This window comes from Danio rerio, chromosome 7, assembly GCF_049306965.1.
Source record: "Danio rerio strain Tuebingen ecotype United States chromosome 7, GRCz12tu, whole genome shotgun sequence".
In the NCBI taxonomy this organism is placed as follows: domain Eukaryota; kingdom Metazoa; phylum Chordata; class Actinopteri; order Cypriniformes; family Danionidae; genus Danio; species Danio rerio.
The window spans coordinates 2,206,238-2,228,370 of NC_133182.1; the positions used below are offsets into that span (position 1 = coordinate 2,206,238).

General features: G+C 36.5%; 2 protein-coding genes and 1 long non-coding RNA gene across 3 annotated transcripts; 2 read left to right on the forward strand and 1 right to left on the reverse strand.

Moving 5' to 3' along the window:
* Positions 1-529: 529 nt before the first annotated feature.
* LOC110439979 (lectin-like) lies at positions 530-7,759 on the forward strand. Its single transcript, XM_073907896.1, has 4 exons — positions 530-1,232; positions 6,349-6,714; positions 7,283-7,368; positions 7,460-7,759. The coding sequence occupies exons 1-4, from the start codon at positions 1,199-1,201 to the stop codon at positions 7,601-7,603; spliced, it is 630 nt and encodes a 209-aa protein (XP_073763997.1). The 5' UTR covers positions 530-1,198; the 3' UTR covers positions 7,604-7,759.
* Positions 7,760-11,903: 4,144 nt separating this feature from the next.
* Positions 11,904-21,330, reverse strand: LOC141375249 (C-type lectin LmsL-like). Its single transcript, XM_073907897.1, has 4 exons — positions 20,571-21,330; positions 17,919-18,290; positions 13,382-13,467; positions 11,904-13,303 (listed from the first exon to the last, which is right to left on the reverse strand). Exons 1-4 carry the CDS (start codon positions 20,602-20,604, stop codon positions 13,172-13,174), a joined length of 624 nt encoding a protein of 207 aa, XP_073763998.1. The 5' UTR covers positions 20,605-21,330; the 3' UTR covers positions 11,904-13,171.
* Positions 11,937-19,792, forward strand: LOC141375257 (uncharacterized). Its single transcript, XR_012382985.1, has 3 exons — positions 11,937-12,181; positions 12,263-13,334; positions 17,882-19,792. It is a non-coding gene; the product is annotated as an uncharacterized lncRNA (long non-coding RNA).
* Positions 21,331-22,133: the final 803 nt, after the last annotated feature.

Consider the following 22,133-nt stretch of genomic DNA (forward strand, 5'->3'; position numbering starts at 1 on the left):
ACCACTGTTATACAGCGACTTGCCTAATTACCCAAACTTTACCCTAATTACCCTAGTGAAGCCTTTACATGTCACTTTAAGCTGAATACTAGTGTCCTGTAGAATATCTAGTCTAATATTATTTACTGTCATCATGACAAAGAGAAAATAAATCAGTTATTAGAGATGAGTTATAAACACTATTATGATTAGAAATGTGTCAGGCTCTTAACAGGCACAAAAAAACGAGAACACATTACACCTGTACTGGTTTCTTTACACTAGCTGCCAATCCAGTTTAGTATTCAGTACAAAGTTCTGTTGCATATTAATAAATCCCTCCATGGCCTGGCCCCTGAGTATATTTCTGAGCTAATTATTATGCACCAACCTGTGAGATCTCTTCGCTCTATGGATCGTCTCTATTTGCAAGTTCCTAGATCACGCTTGAAATGTCGAGGTGATAGAGCTTTCTCAGTAGCGGCTCCAAGACTTTGGAACGATCTTCCACTCTCTTTAAGAACAGCTCAAACTTTTGAGTCTTTTCAGAGGTCACTGAAAACACACTTATTCTCTTTAGCTTTTATTCATGTGATGTGAGTTTATATATTTTGGTTTTGTGTATATTTGCATGCGTTTTATGTACAGCACTTTGGTAATCATTGTGGTTTGTGAAAGTGCTACAGAAATAAAGTGAGTTGAGTTGAGTTGAATTAGAAATGTGTTCTCTTCGTTGTACAGAAATAGTGGAAAAATATACAGGAAGGCGAACAATTCAGATCTCCACTGTAATTAAATTAAGCGCAACCTTGATTCTATTAGAATTGAATGTTTTAAAATCAAACCTCTTACGCATTTTTACATCAGATATTTCTGAAAACATTTGTAAAATCTGTGAACACCCGTGATCTGAGTGTTGTATATGTGCATTGTTTTGCTCATGTGCCTTTGTTGGCAGATGCTTTTGTGATTTTTAGTCAAGTTCATCTGTTTACATCACTCCGAGGTGTGACTTGGGTGTCATGGAAATGTAAATCTCTGCAGGCTTGCTTTGAATGTTATTTTCAATGTAAAATATTATGTCAACAAACATGTGTATCGTGCGGGTAAATAGAAAAACAGATGCTTTACAAAGTGGACACAAGCCCTCCTGTATCTAAAAAACAGCAGATCTTTTGATTATTCGTGCCTCTGTGTGATTATTCAGTAGTGTGTGGATATGAGGATTGAAGCGATCTTTCTGCTGATATCAGGTGAGTTCAGCTGTTTTTGGAAATGCTAATTATTTCCAGGTATTGAAACTATGCATATTAATATGTTAATTCTGCAATTTTCTCTCAAATCCGTGTATTAAAATCAGCAGAGGGCTCTTCCCCTAGATAACAAACGAGTTGCTAACATTCCCAACATGTTGCAAAAACGTTATTTGTGGAAGATTTATTATTCTTGAACACTTCTTCTGACTTTTCGAAACACCTAACATTAAAAACAAACCTTTCACAAATTAAAATGATAATGTAACATTAAAAAAGGTTATGCAAATACTCAGCTTAAATGATAAAGTGAAAATATGTGTAACATTCAAAAACGTTACGCAAACATTAATATTATAAGATAAATTGTATCATTCAAAAACGTTACGCAAACATTAATATTATAAGATAAATTGTATCATTCAAAAACGTTACGCAAACATTAATATTATATGATAAATTGTATCATTCAAAAACGTTACGCAAACATTAATATTATATGATAGATTGTATCATTCAAAAACGTTACGCAAACATTAATATTATATGATAGATTGTATCATTCTAAAACGTTACGCAAACATTAATATTATATGATAGATTGTATCATTCAAAAACGTTACGCAAACATTAATATTATATGATAAATTGTAACATTCAAAAACGTTACGCAAACATTAATATTATATGATAAATTGTATCATTCAAAAACGTTACACAAACATTAATATTATATGATAAATTGTAACATTCAAAAACGTTACGCAAACATTAATATTATATGATAAATTGTATCATTCAAAAACGTTACGCAAACATTAATATTATATGATAGATTGTATCATTCAAAAACGTTACGCAAACATTAATATTATATGATAGATTGTATCATTCTAAAACGTTACGCAAACATTAATATTATATGATACATTGTATCATTCAAAAACGTTACGCAAACATTAATATTATATGATAAATTGTAACATTCAAAAACGTTACGCAAACATTAATATTATATGATAAATTGTATCATTCAAAAACGTTACGCAAAAATTAATATTATATGATAAATTGTAACATTCAAAAACGTTACGCAAACATTAATATTATATGATAAATTGTATCATTCAAAAACGTTACACAAACATTAATATTATATGATAAATTGTAACATTCAAAAACGTTACGCAAACATTAATATTATATGATAAATTGTATCATTCAAAAACGTTACGCAAACATTAATATTATATGATAAATTGTATCATTCAAAAACGTTACGCAAACATTAATATTATATGATAGATTGTATCATTCAAAAACGTTACGCAAACATTAATATTATATGATAGATTGTATCATTCTAAAACGTTACGCAAACATTAATATTATATGATAGATTGTATCATTCTAAAACGTTACGCAAACATTAATATTATATGATAAATTGTATCATTCAAAAACGTTACGCAAAAATTAATATTATATGATAAATTGTAACATTCAAAAACGTTACGCAAACATTAATATTATATGATAAATTGTATCATTCAAAAACGTTACACAAACATTAATATTATATGATAAATTGTAACATTCAAAAACGTTACGCAAACATTAATATTATATGATAAATTGTATCATTCAAAAACGTTACGCAAACATTAATATTATATGATAAATTGTATCATTCAAAAACGTTACGCAAACATTAATATTATATGATAGATTGTATCATTCAAAAACGTTACGCAAACATTAATATTATATGATAGATTGTATCATTTAAAAACGTTACGCAAACATTAATATTATAAGATAAATTGTATCATTCAAAAACGTTACGCAAACATTAATATTATATGATAAATTGTATCATTCAAAAACGTTACGCAAACATTATTATTATATGATAGATTGTATCATTCAAAAACGTTACGCAAACATTAATATTATATGATAGATTGTATCATTCAAAAACGTTACGCAAACATTAATATTATATGATAGATTGTATCATTCTAAAACGTTACGCAAACATTAATATTATATGATAAATTGTATCATTCAAAAACGTTACGCAAACATTAATATTATATGATAAATTGTATCATTCAAAAACGTTACGCAAAAATTAATATTATATGATAAATTGTAACATTCAAAAACGTTACGCAAACATTAATATTATATGATAAATTGTAACATTCAAAAACGTTACGCAAACATTAATATTATATGATAAATTGTATCATTCAAAAACGTTACGCAAACATTAATATTATATGATAAATTGTATCATTCAAAAACGTTACGCAAACATTAATATTATATGATAGATTGTATCATTCAAAAACGTTACGCAAACATTAATATTATATGATAAATTGTATCATTCAAAAACGTTACGCAAACATTAATATTATATGATAAATTGTATCATTCAAAAACGTTAAGCAAACATTAATATTATATGATAAATTGTATCATTCAAAAACGTTACGCAAACATTAATATTATATGATAAATTGTAACATTCAAAAACGTTACGCAAACATTAAAATGAAATGATGAAATGTGTTCAAAAACGTTACGCAAAAGTTCATAGAAAATGATAAAATGTCATATTCAACAACGTTACGTAAACATTAAAATATGATCAAATGTAGCCTTGAAAAAAGTTATGTGAACTTTGAAATCATACGACAAAACTGTAGCATTAAAAAATGTTACTTAAATGCTAAAACTAAACGATAAGTGAAAATATTTGTGGAATTAAAAAAGTTACGCAAACATTACAATTATATAATAAATGGTATCATTCAATATTGTTAAGCACACAATAAAATGATATGATAAAATGTAACATTAAAAAAATGTTACACATATTGTATAGTAAAATGTAACCTTCAAAAACTTTACAGTGATATGGTCAAATGTAACAATGAAAAACGTTATGCAAATATTACAATAATATAAAACGAAATATTCAAAAACATGTAAACATAATTATATGGTAAATTGTAACATTCAAAATGTTATGCAAACATTATAATTCACATACATGACATTGATATGATAAAATGTAACATTCATAAACGTTACGCAAACAATAATATTATGTTAACATGACCATTCAGAAACGTTACACAATTACGCAAACATTAAAATGATATGATGAAATGTAACATTCAAAAAGGCTGTGCAAACATTATAATTATATAATACAATAAAACATTTAGAAACATTACACAAATCTTACGATGATATAAAATGAAACATTCAAAAACATGCAAAAACATGTAACATAAAAAAATGTTATGCACACATCATAATTTAGAAACATTACAATGAAATGATAAAATCTAACATTCATAAACGTTACGCAAATAATTATACAATAAAATGTAGCATTCAAAAACATTATGCAAATATTGTAATTATATAAGAGAATATAACATATGAAATGTTAAGCATACATTATAATTATACAATAAAATGCAACATTTAAAAACGTAATGCACGCGTTATAATTATGTAATAAAATGTAACATTTTAAAACGTAACGCACACATTTTAAATACAGAATAAAATGTAACATTTTAAAACTTAACACACATTATAGTTAAATAATAAAATATAACATTTAAAACGTGGTGCATATGTTCAAATTATATGATAAAATGTAACATTTAAAAACGTAACACATACATTATAATTATAAAATGAAATGTAATATTTAAAAACGTAACGCATACATTATAATTATATAATAAAATGTAACATTTAAAAACGTAATGCACACGTTATAATTATATAATAAAATGTAACATTTAAAAACGTAATGCACACGTTATAATTATGTAATGAAATGTAACATTTTAAAACTTAACACGCACATTATATTAATATAATAAAATGTAACATTTTAAAAACGTAAAAAACATTATAATTATATAACAAAATTTTACATTTAAAAACGTATCACACACGTTATAATTATATAATAAAATGTAACATTTAAAAACGTAACACATACATTATAATTATAAAATGAAATGTAATATTTAAAAGCGTAACGCATACGTTATAATTATATAACAAAATTTAACATTTAAAAATGTAACGCACACATTATTATTATATAATAAAATGTAAAATATGAAACGTAATTCGCCCATTATGATTCTATAATAAAATGTAACATTTAAAACGTTACGCACACATTCTAATTATACAATAAAATGTAACATTATATAATCATTATAATTATGATAAAATGTAACTTTCAGAAACGTTTAGCAAATGCTAACCTAAATGATAATGTGAAAATATATGCAACATTCAAAAACATTAAAGAAATGATGCCATTCAAAAACGTTACATAAAAATAAAACTAAATTAATTAACGATCAAAAAACATTACATAAACTTTAGATTAGAGTCTAAAATAATACTGTAATAATAAAAGTAGCATTCAAGAAATGTTACTCAAACAAATTATAATGTTATTTAAAAACTTCACATTAACATAACACACATAACTTAACATTACATTCAAAAAACATTACAAACAAGGAAATAAAATACAAATGTGATAATATATGTGACATTCAAAATTACAAACATTAAACTAAGCTCCAGAATGATAAACTGTTAATATATGTACTGTAGCGTTCAAAAAACATTACACAAATATTAAACAGTTTATTGAGATTTTAATAAAAGCATTACGTAAACATTCAAATAATATGATAAAAAATGATAAATGAACATTAAACTAAAAGTATACGATAATAGATGTATCACAATTTTATTAAAAAAACATTACAAGATCATTAAATTGAAATGTTTCCGAAAACAAGACTTCCACTGCATAATGACGTCGTTGTGCTAATATATCAAGAACACGTTTAAAGACCAGAAAATATTTTACAAATATTATATTAGCCTTAATTGAAGAACACTTGTGTTTTGTTTAGAAAGTCAGTGAATTCCAGTCTTTAGATGTCCTTGCTTTTCTTCAGCGTCTGCTTTTGCATTTTCTCGTCTTCGTTAATATTGTGTTGAATTTGTCTTTCAAATGTTATAAATTCAATCCCATGTGTCTCTGCAGCTCTGAGCTCCTGCGTGACCTCTCATCTGTTTTACTTTATCCCTACCGTCATGAACTGGACGGATGCACAGACGTACTGCAGACAGAATTACATTGATCTCGCCACTATTGGAGACCAGACGGACCTCAGTGACACGCTCGCATCAATACCCAGCGGATTCACCAATAATATATGGATTGGTCTCTATCGGATGGGTGCTGATGCTTCCTGGGTCTTCTCTGATCAAAATAAATGCCTGTTCATGCAGTGGATGCGCGGACAACCGAACAATTCTGGAGGCAACCAGTACTGTGTCTACACGACTCCGACTGGATACTGGAACGACTGGGAGTGTCCGGATAAACTGGCATTCATCTGCTATTCTGGTGAGTTTTTAGCAGCGGGTATCATAGAGGCAGAGCTGGGTATCAGTGGATTACATGCAATCCATTAATATCCAAAGTACTTGTAATTAAAGTAAACTGCTTTTTAAAAGACTTGTAATAAGTACTGACAAAAAATGAGGACTCACAATTAGATTACACTACTTTTATAATACACGTAGTCAGCTCACATCAGACGAGTCTGACCTTTTGATGACCTCCCTGATAGTGATGAACTGCTCTTTTACTGCCAAGAATCGGTGGTTGAAATCCTTAAAGATGCACCGATATGGAGGTGTCAACAAAGCAAGCTTCATCAACATCCCTCCAATACAGCAGGCTTAGCCAGAGGTAGCATTCCCGGATCTGTAGTGTGGCCATCACCTTCCTCAAGGCACGTGTGGCCGCTTTGGTGCTAATCAGAACAAAGATTGTCACCATCCAGAGGTCATGCATGCATATAACTGGTTGTGTTCGTGCATATGCATGTTTGTGCATGTTGGCTAGAATGCATGTGTGTGTACACGTGTGTGCGAATGTCTATGTATGTATATTTCTGTGTGTGTTGCAGAGAAGAAGAGCCAGACAGTGAGACTGGAGGTAAAATCAGCTCAGAATGTGAACGAACCGGGAGTAAACGGAGAGATTTTACTGCAGGTGAGTTGAGTTATATAACATATTAATGTTGTTATGAGTATATGCTATATAACTCAAATATCAGTATAATACAGTAGTGCGTGTCCATCAGCTAACGCAGATACTGAGATCGAAGGGTCTGCCAGTGGATGCAGAGCTGTCCTGGAAAACATCCAGCGCTGGAAAAGTCTTTCAGAAGATGTGGTATCAGAAGAGTGAGCTTTCCAACACACCCTGCCAGAGAAACGTGAACTGAACAGCTCTGAACAGACTTTCCTGTGTAGTTTGAGCTGCGTTTTTCATGCAGATGCAGTACATCAGGTGTATGTGCACTTCTGTGTTTACTAAGATGTGCTTGAATCAAGTAGCATTTGCAAGTTTGGTAAAACAATAAATTCCTTTTTGCATCACATAATCAGGCTTCCTGGTGGGTCATTGTATTTCTGGAATATCATGGAGATTTCAAAGGATTATTCCAGACATTGCAAGTCAGTGTATTTAAAGGGCAGCTATTGTGCAAAACTCATTATTATAAGGGCTGTGTGAATATAGCCAGCTCATGATGGTCAATAAATATTCATTGTGTTTTATATAATCAGACTTGATGAATGAAACATTTTAATTGACGTCCTTATCAGAGTGGGAAAGCCCCGCCCACTAGTGCCCATCTCTCCATCTCATTAGCATAAACAGCAGCGAGGAGCTGAGTGAGAAGCAGCCGTCTGTCCATTAACCATTAGAGCAGGGGTGTCAAACTCATTTTAGCTCAGGGGGCACGTGAAGGAAATCTACTCCCAAGTGGGCCGGACTGGTAAAATCATGGTATATATAACTTAAAAACAATGTTTTTTTGTTTTTGTTTTAATACGATCAACGTAAAAACATCAAACTGGAACCGGAGGACAACACGCTCTCATGGCAAGTCGTAACTTTTTGATTTAGTGGCTAAGTCATATGAATACGATCTCAATTTAATATGATTTGCTTATCCACCAATGGGGTTTGGGTTTAGGGGTGTGGTTGGGTTCCACGCCTCCTTTTTAAAAAAAAAAAATCATATGTTTTCGTATGACTGAACTCTTAATGCACTCAAAAAAATCCACTAGGCATGTATTGGATTTACAAAATAAAAACTTGTCAGATTGAAAAGAACAAATCAAGTTTACGTATGTTAAATGATTAATTCATGTTCTTTGAAACTGAATCAAGAAATAATCAAATGAATTTGATCAGAACATGTTGATTCAGTGAGACTGAGACGCTTCAAATCGACAACTCTCACTCTGGAGAGTCACTTCGCACATATCAGTAGGTGGCGGTAGTGCGTTTGGATGTCACCATACGAAAACAACAAGAAGAAGTATCACCGCGTATTTTCGGCACAGTTTGGGAATTGGTTTTCCCAAGAGCTTGAATGTTATGCATGTTATGTTGTTGGCTAAATGTTTCTTATACATTTTATATTACATATTACAATTTTGTATTATATATATATATATATATATATATATATAAAACATGTTTTCTGTCCTTTTTGTGTCGAATTACTAAATTTTAAATCTTGCTTCATAGTATTGTAATTTAAAACATGTAATTTAAACAACAGGGTGAGGCAGTGGCGCAGTGGGTAGCACGTTCGCCTCACAGCAAGAAGGTCGCTGGGTCGCTGGTTCGAACCTCGGCTCAGTTGGCGTTTCTGTGTGGAGTTTGTATGTTCTCCATGCCTTCGCGTGGGTTTCCTCCGGTTTCCCCCAAACACATGTGGTACAGGTGAATTGGGTACGCTAAATTGCCCGTAGTGCATGAGTGTGTGTGTGAATGTTTCCCAGATGGGTTGTGGCTGGAAGGGCATCCGCTGCGTAAAAAAACTAGCTGGATAAGTTGGCGGTTCATTCCGCTGTGGCGACCCCGGATTAATAAAGGGACTGAGCTGACAAGGAAATGAATGAACGAATTTAAACAACAATATTGAACAAGAAATTTACTAGCTGATTTAACAAGACATCATTTTGTTAAAGTAAAGCTTTAGTGTTACATTGAGTAAATTAGAATCATTTTAAATAGAATAACACAATACAAACATTTTGAGTCGATTAGTTGCAAAGAAGTTAGACTGACATATTGAAACCATGTTTTATCTACAAATGTGCTTTGTGTTCATACAACATGTTCAAAGCAGTTCAGGTTTACTTGATTGGATTAGATGCATAAAGGGTGCCACGATTAAATCTTGTTCATTCAACAAATTTTTTTTTTGAGTGTGTAAGACTTAACGTGAAATAGCGTTTCCTTCATGACAACTGTGAGGGGGTGAATTTTTTTATAACTCATCCGTTTCGTTTATATTAAGTTATATTAAGTTTGCATAATTAAGGGCGTGGCCACTTGAGTGACAGCTAGGTCTCGCTGGTCGCCGTCACGTCACCTCAGCTGAATCCTGCAGATTAGCCACTGAACTCGGCATATTTATCGTATTTCTGTGTTGTTTTATGTGGCTTTACACAGTCAACTGTCTTTTGGACTTGTTTCCTACAATTATTAGATGGCATGGCATGCTGAGTGCACTTAATTGTGCTCACAAACCATTCACGTGGCCTCCATTTCCCATGTGAGTAAAGTTACATACTTATATACCATCTCTATACATGTATTTGTTTTATTTAAGATCATTTATCGTTTATATTTAGAGCTGTAATGCACTCCAGAATCTGTCAGATTGATTAGCTGTAGGCTCTAGATCAGTCATCTGAAGCGTTGTCATACAGTGTTATGCTGGATTTCATCAATAGTCTTACATTAACTAACACAGACTATATCTGAAGTGTTTGGAAGTAATTCGCATTTTCCTCCTGTTGTAAAACGTCATAAGAGCAATGTTTAGTGGCTCAATGTGTTACAGCAGTGTTTTTAAAAGACTAAACACTTTATTGATACAACCAAGCACAAGTGGTCAGAACACAAGCGAGTCACAGGTGATAAAGTATTAAGCGTTCTCCCAAAGTAAAGTGTGTCTGAACCAGGTCCAAGCTAAATGCCAGCAGGTGTCTGTAGCTCTGCCCACTCTCCGCCTCTTTGCCCTTGTTTGGTATCCCGCCGTGGGTGTGATGACGCGCGAAAAAAATGTCCACGGTTGGCCGCGCCTACTTGTGGCTTCTTTTGCGCTCTTTAGAAACCTATGGGTGACGTCACGGACACTACGTCCATATATTTTACAGTCTGTGGGTATGGCAGGGCAAAGATGTGGTCTTTCTCTTCAAGAACACTGTCACGCTGACGCTGTTTCAGGCATCTGGATTGGATGAAATGAACAGTTTGCGCCTTCCAATGGACACAATTGGAACAGCAGTTTCTTATATTGAAAAATTGCACCTCATTTTTATACTTTACAGGCTGGATTAAACCCGTTTGCGGGCCTGATTCAGCCTGCGGGCCATATGTTTGACACCCATGGATTAGAGTGTTTGAGCTGCTGAAGATAATGTCAGGATTATAGATGTGGAGTTTTAGATGAACAGGACAGGAATCTCCATAGACTGATGCATCATATTTCATTTTTATTTTGCATTCATTCATTTAGTTTAGTTGGTTAATCTCAATTTCTATATCACATGTAGTACAATGTAGATTGCCAAAGCAGCTTATCATAGAGGAAGTTCCAGTAAATTGAGTCTGCTTCAGTCCAAAGCTTATTAAAATTTATTTGTTTAATCTCTGTACCTTGTATAAAATTGTGTTATAATTTGTTTTGTTAAAGTGTAGCCTACATTAGGTGGCATAAAGGGTCACTGACTGAAATTAAAATATGGCTAAATAGGTTGCAAGCTACTGTTTCTTTCTGCAACACAGGCTCATTCTGCAAACGCAGCCCTATATACATTTGGTGAATTATGTAGCCAGAGGTATGTACGGCTGAATTATTTAGTAACTATTATTATTGAATTTTCAAAACAAACGCTAAAGGGGCGGTATGAAGCCGTTCTTTTTTATGCTTACCAGCTGACCGCGTACCTCAATATCAATGGCTTTTCTGCTGTTACCAGTTTGTCCATGATAACGGGGTTTAAGTCTGGCAAAGAACAGCCCCAGGAAGCAACAAAAACAAAAGGAAAAAAATAAATAAACAAATAACAGGGTGAGAATGTGGTCAAGTCTGAAAATGAGGTAAAAATCAGGTGAGGGCTTTTCTTTTTCTGGATTGCTTTAGAAAACACTGCCGGATGAGTTTAGGGACGGGGGTGGGTGGGGGCATTGGTCAACAGTGGCCTCTGGTAGATTTACGTGAGAACAGCAGACGTGCATAGCACTCGGACGAGAGACATTAGAGATCAGAAAAAGCGTACACAGCGGCCTCTGGTGGATCCGCAAAAATATGTATCTCCTGGGACGTATTTGGAGCTCTCCAGAAATGTATATAGGGGTACATATCCATAATAAGCCTGGGTCTCCACAACTGGTAGTCCCATATTTTGAAATCTTAGATTGGTGTAAAAGAATCATTATTTAGCTATGCTGCTTAGTTGTCTCATATCGATACATCATCCACATTTTATATTTTATTTGTATTTAATTACCAACCGGAACTGCTGCAGATTTGTCGGCTGCACATTCATGATGCCAATCTCCCGTTCCACCACATCCCAAAGCTGCTCTATTGGATTGAGCTATGGTGACTGTGGAGGCCATTTGAGTACAATGAACTCATCGTCATGTTCAAGAAACCAGTCTGAGATGATTGAGCTTTATGACATGGTGTGTAATCCTGCTGGAAGTAGCCATCAGAAGATGGAGACACTGTGCTCATAAAGGGATGGACATGGTCAGCAGCAATACTCAGGTAGGCTGTGGCGTTGACACAATTCTCCAATCTTCTATTGTCCAGTTTTTGTGAATTGTAGCCTCATTTTCCTGTTCTTAGCTGACAGGAGTGACGCTTGGTGTGGTCTTCTGCTGCTGTAGCCCATCTGCCTCAAGGTTGGCCGTGTTGTGTGTTCAGAGATGCTCTTCTGCAGAGCTCGGTTGTAACGAGTGCTTATTTGAGTTACTGTTGCCTTTCTATCAGCTGGAACCAGTCTGGCCATTCTCCTCTGACCTCTGGCATCAACAAGGCATTTGCGCCCACAGAACTGCCGCTCACTGGATATTTCCTCTTTGTCGGAGCATTCTCTGTTAACCCTAGAGATAGTTGTGCGTGAAAATCCCAGTAGATCAGCAGTTTCTGAAATACTCAGAGCAGCCCGTCTGGCAGCAACAACCATGCCACGTTCAAAGTCACTCAAATCCTCTTTATTCCCCATTCTGATGCTCACTTTGAACTGCAGCAGATCGTCTCGACCATGTCTACATGCCTAAATGCATTGAGCTGCTGAGATGTGATTGGCTAATTAGAAATTTGCGTTAACTAGCAGTGTACCTAATAAAGTGTATGTGTTGTGGTTGGCATCTTCACTCCATAATGCCTATAATTTGATGTTTATTTCCAAAAATGGATGCCAGAGTTTAATGACAATATTACTTTGTCGGTAAAGAGAACACCTGAATTTCTCTAATTTCACAAAATAAAGAACATCTTTTACCCAGTGAGGGGGAGGATGAGGGAATAAAGGCCTAGCCAAAAAGGTTTAAAAATCTATAAAGTCTGAGAAATTATATAGGAAAAAACTTTGATCAAGATCCCATAATGCAATTCAAAAGCAGAAATAAGTGATACAAAAATAAAAGCATAAATCCCAAAATACACAAACTGCTCATTTACGGATTTTCCTCACAGTGTACTGTAATCCAACATCAATAATGCTTCAACTTTGACATCCACTAAAGGTTTATTTCACATCTTTAGGCAAGGCTGCTGAGTGTCGTCACTCTTCCGGCTCTTCTGGAAAACATTTCCATCTGGCTGTATTTCCCAGGATAGTGTTGCATTTTCTGGAAGTCCCTTCTCCTCCAGTTTCTGCTTCATCTGAACAACACAAGCAGATGAGTATTACTCGGTGAGTTCTGCATTAAACACACTGTCCATTCATTAATTATCGATCACCTTCATCAGAATATCTGCCTTCACCACAGGATCATTCACTCTCTGAGTTGATTTCAGCTCCAGTCTCGCTGTGTTTCTCTTCTTCACTGCCGGATAAACATATGAAGACGTGCTCACTGAATATGTCGTGTTGGATAAAGAGTATTTAACAAAGACACAATATATTTCAGCATTAAATGATTGCATTTCTGAGCATGTTAAAGATGTGAATTAGATTTAATTGGATTTATTTAAATTTATTAAGGGATTTTCACCATTATCAGGGTGTACATTAACTGTCTGAATGCAGAATGTCAGTGTTTGTTAAAATTATATAATATCCTAATGTGGCAAATAGTCTTGACCTTAGCAGATTTTACAGTTTTATTCCAGCCAAACTTATAGAAATTTCAGAGAAATACTTTATTTTCCAAACTTTACTTTGCCTTAAAGGACTAATAGCCCCGCCCTAAAGGATTGATAGCCTCGCCCTAAAGGACTGATAGTCCCATCCTAAAGGACTGATAGTCCCGCCCTAAAGGACTGATAGTCCCATCCTAAAGGACTGATAGCCCCACCCTAAAGGACTGATAGTCCCATCTTAAAGGACTGATAGCCTCGCCCTAAAGGACTGATAGTCCCATCTTAAAGGACTGATAGCCCCGCCCTAAAGGACTGATAGTCCCGCCCTAAAGGACTGATAGTCCCATCTTAAAGGACTGATAGCCTCGCCCTAAAGGACTGATAGTCCCATCTTAAAGGACTGATAGCCCCGCCCTAAAGGACTGATAGTCCCATCCTAAAGGACTGATAGCCCCACCCTAAAGGACTGATAGCCCCATCTTAAAGGACTGATAGCCCCGCCCTAAAGGACTGATAGCCCCATCCTAAAGGACTGATAGCCCCACCCTAAAGGACTGATAGTCCCATCTTAAAGGACTGATAGCCCCGCCCTAAAGGACTGATAGTCCCATCCTAAAGGACTGATAGCCCCACCCTAAAGGACTGATAGTCCCATCCTAAAGGACTGATAGCCCCACCCTAAAGGACTGATAGCCCCATTCTAAAGGACTGATAGCCCCATCCTAAAGGACTGATAGCCCCACCCTAAAGGACTGATAGCCCCACCCTAAAGGACTGATAGCCCCACCCTAAAGGACTGATAGCCCCACCCTAAAGGACTGATAGCCCCATTCTAAAGGACTGATAGCCCTGATAGCCCCGCCCTAAAGGACTGATAGCCCCATCCTAAAGGACTGATAGCCCCGCCCTAAAGGACTGATAGCCCCGCCCTAAAGGACTGATAGTCCCATCCTAAAGGACTGATAGCCCCACCCTAAAGGACTGATAGCCCCATCTTAAAGGACTGATAGCCCCGCCCTAAAGGACTGATAGCCCCATCCTAAAGGACTGATAGCCCCACCCTAAAGGACTGATAGTCCCATCTTAAAGGACTGATAGCCCCGCCCTAAAGGACTGATAGTCCCATCCTAAAGGACTGATAGCCCCACCCTAAAGGACTGATAGTCCCATCCTAAAGGACTGATAGCCCCACCCTAAAGGACTGATAGCCCCATTCTAAAGGACTGATAGCCCCATCCTAAAGGACTGATAGCCCCACCCTAAAGGACTGATAGCCCCACCCTAAAGGACTGATAGCCCCACCCTAAAGGACTGATAGCCCCACCCTAAAGGACTGATAGCCCCATTCTAAAGGACTGATAGCCCCGCCCTAAAGGACTGATAGCCCCATCCTAAAGGACTGATAGCCCTGATAGCCCCGCCCTAAAGGACTGATAGCCCCATCCTAAAGGACTGATAGCCCCGCCCTAAAGGACTGATAGCCCCGCCCTAAAGGACTGATAGCCCCACCCTAAAGGACTGATAGCCCCGTCCTAAAGGACTGATAGCCCCGCCCTAAAGGACTGATAGCCCCACCCTAAAGGACTGATAGCCCCATCCTAAAGGACTGATAGCCCCATCCTAAAGGACTGATAGCCCCATCCTAAAGGACTGATAGCCCCGTCCTAAAGGACTGATAGCCCCGCCCTAAAGGACTGATAGCCCCGCCCTAAAGGACGGATAGCCCCGTCCTAAAGGACTGATAGCCCCGCCCTAAAGGACTGATAGCCCCGCCCTAAAGGACTGATAGCCCCGCCCCAAAGGACTGATAGCCCGCGCAAAAGGACTGATAGCCCCGACACCTCCCTTACCACCCGAGTCCCCAGTTATATTCATGCATAGGCGACAAAATAGAGAGGGCGGTGTCAGCCACACCTCCATCAGCACCCGCGTGTCCTCAGTTATATCCACGCATAGGGAGGCAGAATAGAGAGGGTGGCGTCCGCGACACCTCCCTCCCTCCCTCCCTCAGCACCCGCGCGTCCTCAGTTTTATCCGCAAATAGGGTGGCAGAATAGAGGTCTGCGACACCTCACTTCATTTTCATAACCATTCACTTTCGTTTTCACATTGGGGTTGAGGGCGGCGTGATCATCCTCTGCTAGAGCGGCAGTTCAGCTTGCTCCGGCCCTGCCCGTCCTAAATGACTGATAGTCCCACCTTCAATGACTGATAGCCCCGCCCTAAAGGACTGATAGCTCCGCTATAAAGAATTAATAGGCCCGCCCTAACTGACTGCTAGCCCCACCCGAAAGGACTGATAGCCACATCCTAAAGAATTAATAGGCCCGCCCTAACTGACTGATATCTCCACCCTAAAGGACTGATTTCTCCGCCCCAAAAACATTTAATTGAGATCAGAAGTGAAGAAAAGTCTTTGAGCGGGGGAGAGAGGGTCATGATATTTAATGAAGGTTTATGAGGGCACCTAATGGCATCGTTTACAACAAGCATAACTATATACAATCAAAAATAGGAGAAAATGTTTATTCCATGCTGTCTTTAAGGGGACTAATACACTGTAAAATATATCTGTTAATTAACAGGTTGCCAATTTTGTGATTTACCAGTGTTTTCTGTTTATTTCTGCATGTGAATTGCATTATGGGAGTTTTATTTCAGCAAATGACTTTTATTGACATTTAGTAGTTCAAGAGTTCACTCTTAGCTGATGATTGATTATAAAGCGTGTTTGGCATGCTGTCCTGGGAGAGAGCCCTGAGCTCGGAAGATCATTAAGCCCGGGGCTCCCTAACATTTCATCGGGAGCGAGGGGAGTCTGAGCTCAGGTTGGTCCCCTAAATTTGTTTGTTCTGCCTATTTCTTGATTATTAGGGGTTGCCACGGCGGAATGAACCACAAACTATACCAAATTATGGTTATGCAGTGCTAAAACATGTGTACACTGTTCTACTTTGCTTTCTTCAATTCCCCTATAACACATGTCTTTGGACTGTGGGGGAAACCGGAGCACCCGGAGGAAACCCACGTCAACACCGGGAGAACATGCAAACTCCACACAGAAATGACAACAGACCCAGGTGGGGCTCGAAACAGCAACCTTGTTGCTGTGAGACAACAGATTAATCTAGGAAAGAGGGGGAGGAGTAGTGGTGAATAGGAGAATTCTTCAAGACGAAGATGACTGAGGTCAGAAAATCTGGTTATTTATGTGCGTTAATAGTATACCATAGTAACCCCTTACAGCAAGAAGGTCGCTGGTTTGAGCCTCAGCTAGGTCAGTTGGCATTTCTGTGTGGAGTTTGCATGTTCTCCCCATGTTGGCGTCGATTTCCTTAGGGTGCTCTGGCTTCCCCCACAGTCCAAAGACATGCACTATAGGTAAATTGGGTAAGGTAAAAATTTGTCCATAGTGTATGAGTGTGTGTAAATGGCAGTGCATGGGTGTTTCCCAGTGTTGGGTTGCAGCTGGAAGGGCATCCGCTGCGTAAAAGATATGCTGGATAAGTTGTCGGTTCATTCCGCTGTGGCGACCCCAGACTAATAAAGGGACTAAGCCAAAAAGAAAATGAATGAATGAATAATTAAGTCTGTAAACTAACAGAGAATGTACTGGCAGCTCTACCAGGCTTTTGTACCAAAGATTTTGGCTTTTGTGACAATGACTCACTTTAAACTGATACAAATGTCAATAAAAGTCACTTTTACAAAGTTTTTAACATCCAAAGCTTTTGGAGGAAAGATCACGGTCACATACTGCAATTCAGATGCATAATTGAGAGGGGAAATACCAACACAATCTCACGGCAATTCGTAACTTTTTGATTTAATGGCTAATTCGTATGAATTGGTACAATCTAGTTCATACAATTTAGTATGATTTGCTCATCCCCCAATGACGGTTGGGTTTAGAGGTGGGGTTAGGTGCCACGCCTCCTTTTTAAAATCATACAATTTCGTATGACTGAACTCGTACGAATTCGTATGAATTAGCCACTAAACTGGAAAAACGTTCAATACTTAAGTTTTCTCGTGAGATCAGGCTGGAAATACGCAAAATTTCTATTTTTATTTAATCTAAACTAAAAGAAATAAGACTTTTCCCTGAAGAAAGCTTAATTTTACTTTACTAACAATGCTTCTTTTTAAATATTGCAGTAATCTTCAGAGTGAACTGTTTTGACTAAAAGCTCACCAGAGTAGCAGACTGAGGGGAATTTATTGGTACATTCCAGATCATTCCACTGCTCGTCTAGAGACGTTCCCACACAGAACTGCTGGCCGAGGTAATTATTGGGCTGTTGGTAACCCCACAGTCTGAACTTGGACAAGCTCTTATCGGACCAGATCCAGGCAGCGTTGGCTGATTTTCGATAGAGGCCGATCCACATTTCGCTCGATCCATCAAGATCTTGAGGGACAGCATTTATCAGCTCATCGTAATCCGCCTGGTCATTAGCGGTTGCCAGATCAGTGTAGTGCAATCTGCAGTACGTCTGAGCCTCAGGCCACGTCATGTTTTCAGAAATAAAGAAAAACAGATGAGAGTTCACACAGGAGCTCAGAGCTGTGGAGAGACACGCAATAACACAATACATAAACACACATGGAAAAATACTACAGTCCTTTATAATAAATGCTATATAGTGTTAAATTGCTGATACTGATGAACTGTACTAAATACCATTGTATACTTTAATTTTTACTATAGTAAATTGTAGTGCATTGTAGTATAATATATCCTAGAGTTAAAATCTACAGTATTGATTATATTACTATAGTTGTCGTGTAACCATAGAAACTGTAGAATTATCACAACAGATTAATTACTAATTGTCATGTTACCATAGCGACTGTAAAATTACCACAACAGATCAATTATTATAACAGTTGTCGTGTTACCATGGCAACTGTAGAATCGCCACAACAGATCAATTATTAGTTGTTGTGTTACCATTGTAACTGTAGAATTGCCACAACAGATCAATTACTATAGTTGTCGTGTTACCATAGCAAGTGTAGAATTGTCACAACAAATAATTTTTTATATTTGTAGTGTTACCATAGCAACTGTAGAATCACAACAAGAGATCAATTATTATAGTTGTTGTGTTACCAGAGCAACTGTAGAATCAACACAATAGATTATTTACTATAGTTGTCGTGTTACCATAGCAACTGCAGAATCACCACAACAGATCAATTGTTACATTTGTAGTGTTACCATAGAAACTTTAGAATCACAACAACAGATCATTTACTTTAGTTGTCGTGTTACCATAGCAACTGTAGAATCACCACAACAGATTAATTGCTGTAGTTGTCATGTTACCATAGCAACTGTAGAATCAGCACAACAGACTACTTACTATATTTATCACGTTACTATTGCAACTGTAGATTCACCATAACAGATTTATTATTGTAGTTGTGTTACTATAGAATTAACTGTATGTAAGTGCTACTGAAATGGGAAATAAATAATTCTGAAACTATTACTGGTGAATTATTTATTCGCCTTTCTATGAAATATTAATTGTTTTTCAAATATTTCTCAAGTGCTGTGTAACAGATTATTTCAGCACATTTCTAAATATAATAGTTTTTAATTTTATCTTTCTGATTTATTTTCTGTTTGCCATGATGACAGCACAAATTATTAGACTAGATATTGTTCAAGACACTAGTATTCAGCTTAAAGTGACATTTAAAGGCTTAACTAGGGTAATTAGGCAAGTCAACTGGTATGTTCTGTAGCCAGTCAAAAGGTATTCTTAATAGTGCTAATAATATTGGGTGTCATTCACTAAAAACGGCATACAGATTTCTTGTTTACTTACTTGTTACTTTTCTTGAACACTTTCCACCTATTTCACAACGTGTGCGTACCACATGTCTTAATCTCAGTTTTATTGTTAGTGAATTTAGAGTCTTTTTCCATTGCATTGAAAGGTGTCATTTTAATTGAATAGAAATCCATATTGGTCCATATTTGACCCAACATTAGGTTAAAACAACCTTGCATTTTTTACAGTGTGTGCATCTTGATGTTCAGATAAAATGACCGTTAAATAACATGCAATAGTTCTACTGTTTTTTTTTATCACACTTTCTGAATATTTCATAAAACACAGTATATTTTTATTGCATTAGCCAAACCAACCTATGCAGAAGCGTTAAACAAATGGTTCACCCCAAAATTAAAAGTTCCTCATCATTTACAAAATATGCCACATTTCAAAGCAGACTATTATTATACTGTTATAAACACTGAAAAATGTTGAAAAAACATCCACAGTAGAAACAAAAAATAATATGAACGTCTACGAATGTTTTCCCGCCAGTATTACTCAAATGTTTTCGTGTTCAACAGGAAAACCTCAAACAGGTTTGAACAAGTGGAGAATGAGGACAGTATGACAGTGTTTAGATTTTAGGGACTATCACTTTAAGAATAATTCAAAACCACATGGCACTCCATATCACACTCCAAAGAAATGCTTGGTTGTATTAACCCATTTCCCAGAGATTGGTTGTGGCAGGAAGGGCATCCGCTGCGTAAAACATGTGCTGGATAAGTTGGCGGTTCATTCCGCTGTGGCGATCCCATATTAATAAAAGGACTAAGCCGAAAAGAAAATGATTGAACGAATGTATTAACCCAATGTTGGGTCAAATATGGACAAACCCAACCACTGGGTTAAAAATTTTATTTAAAAAATGCGTTTGTTATTATCCAACATTGCAATAATACAACCAAGCATTTTTAGCATGCAGACTAATCTGCTCGGCCATTATTGTTAACATATGTAGGAACTGTTGATTTCTGATAAGCATTGAAACTCACCTGACAGCAGAACGAAGATCTCATCCGCCCTCATGACAAAACTCAGGCGGTAATAAGCACAGATGCTCTTTTCCAGGAGTGTTTGACCATGTCAAGTGCTTCACGTGAGTCTTGATAGTGACACATCAGTGATGAAACACGTTTTACAATTAAAATAACATTCAAAGATTTCCAGCCTGGATTTCCATGCACACTTCAGTCACACATCTGCCTGATTGTCCCACTGTTTCACTTTCTCAGCAAAACCCTTCTAATCTCAGATTTAGCTATAGGAGCTCCTTCATTTAGGGAAGAGTGTGATTCCTCAGCAATGAAAGCCAGTTCATACGACAGATGACGAGACCATGGAAAACAAATGTGTTTAAAGAGGAAATGAAGCACGCAGTCAAGTTTACAGTATTTTGAAGATTGATTTCCACTTTAATTAAAGTATTTTAAACAAACTCAATTAATGTAACCATTTAGAAGAAAACAACATCGTTTTTAGCGCAAGGGCGCCGCCATCTTATAATGTTGCTGTGTCTAACGACACAGGGTTGGTTCCGTTCCTTCAGCTGAACAGATAAAGTGGAAGTAAAGGACTGAACACAAAGACTGGAAAGACTTAGGCCCCGTTTACACTAATGTGTTTTAGTTTTAAAACGCACAAGTTTTGCTACGGTAACACCATCCGTCCACACTACTCCGGAGTTTTCGAGCACCGAAAACGTAGCGTTTTGAAAACGCTGAAGAGGCAGTTTTCATTCTGAAGCGCTGCTGCTCCGTCTCAAAAACGGGGAAAACGGAGACATCTGAAAATAGAGGCGGGGCTGCAGACTTTCACCTTTCTGATTGGGGCTTTTCCTCATTATTACGTAGCCCACACACAGTTCAGTCCTGCATCCTCTCTTTCAGTTCAGACTTTGCAAGTTTGATATGGAAAACAAACACCAGGGCCCGGTTTTTCAAAAGGTTTAATCCGGATAAAATTGATCCAGATTTAGTAATCCTGTTTTTGCGATCCGTGATCACGTAATCCAGCTTACTTTTTGAGCCAGTTTTTCAAAGCAACATCGGATTGGATCAATCTGAACCGGATAGGAACTTTTCAGGATCACTAAATCTGGATAACCAGTGCTCAAACAGCATAGGACATCACAATGTAGAACTATAGATATGTAAAGAGCGACAAGTAGAATAGCCAGCGTTGGGCCAATATAACTTTATTTTTATTTGAAATGAAAACAAAAAAAATTAATAATTATTAAAATAATAATAAATAATAAAAACAAGAAAAAACCCCACCCCATCCTCTTTCAGTAGTCCGCTCATCTGAGACCTACAACACTGTACATTGAGGATATTTATAATAAGTTTCAAATATAGATGTAAATAAAAAAAAGACTTAATGTCAAAAACTTCACAATAATTTCAGACTTCCTCATCTGATGTGGAGAGAGCAGCTTGTCTGAGCGCAGCCTTTAGGAGGCGAATCTCAAGTCATTGGCCTTGGTTTGCTGCAGTTTGGTCAGAGTCAGTTGTTTCTCTGCCAGTCAAAGCTGTGCTTCTGCCCTTTCAGTCTCT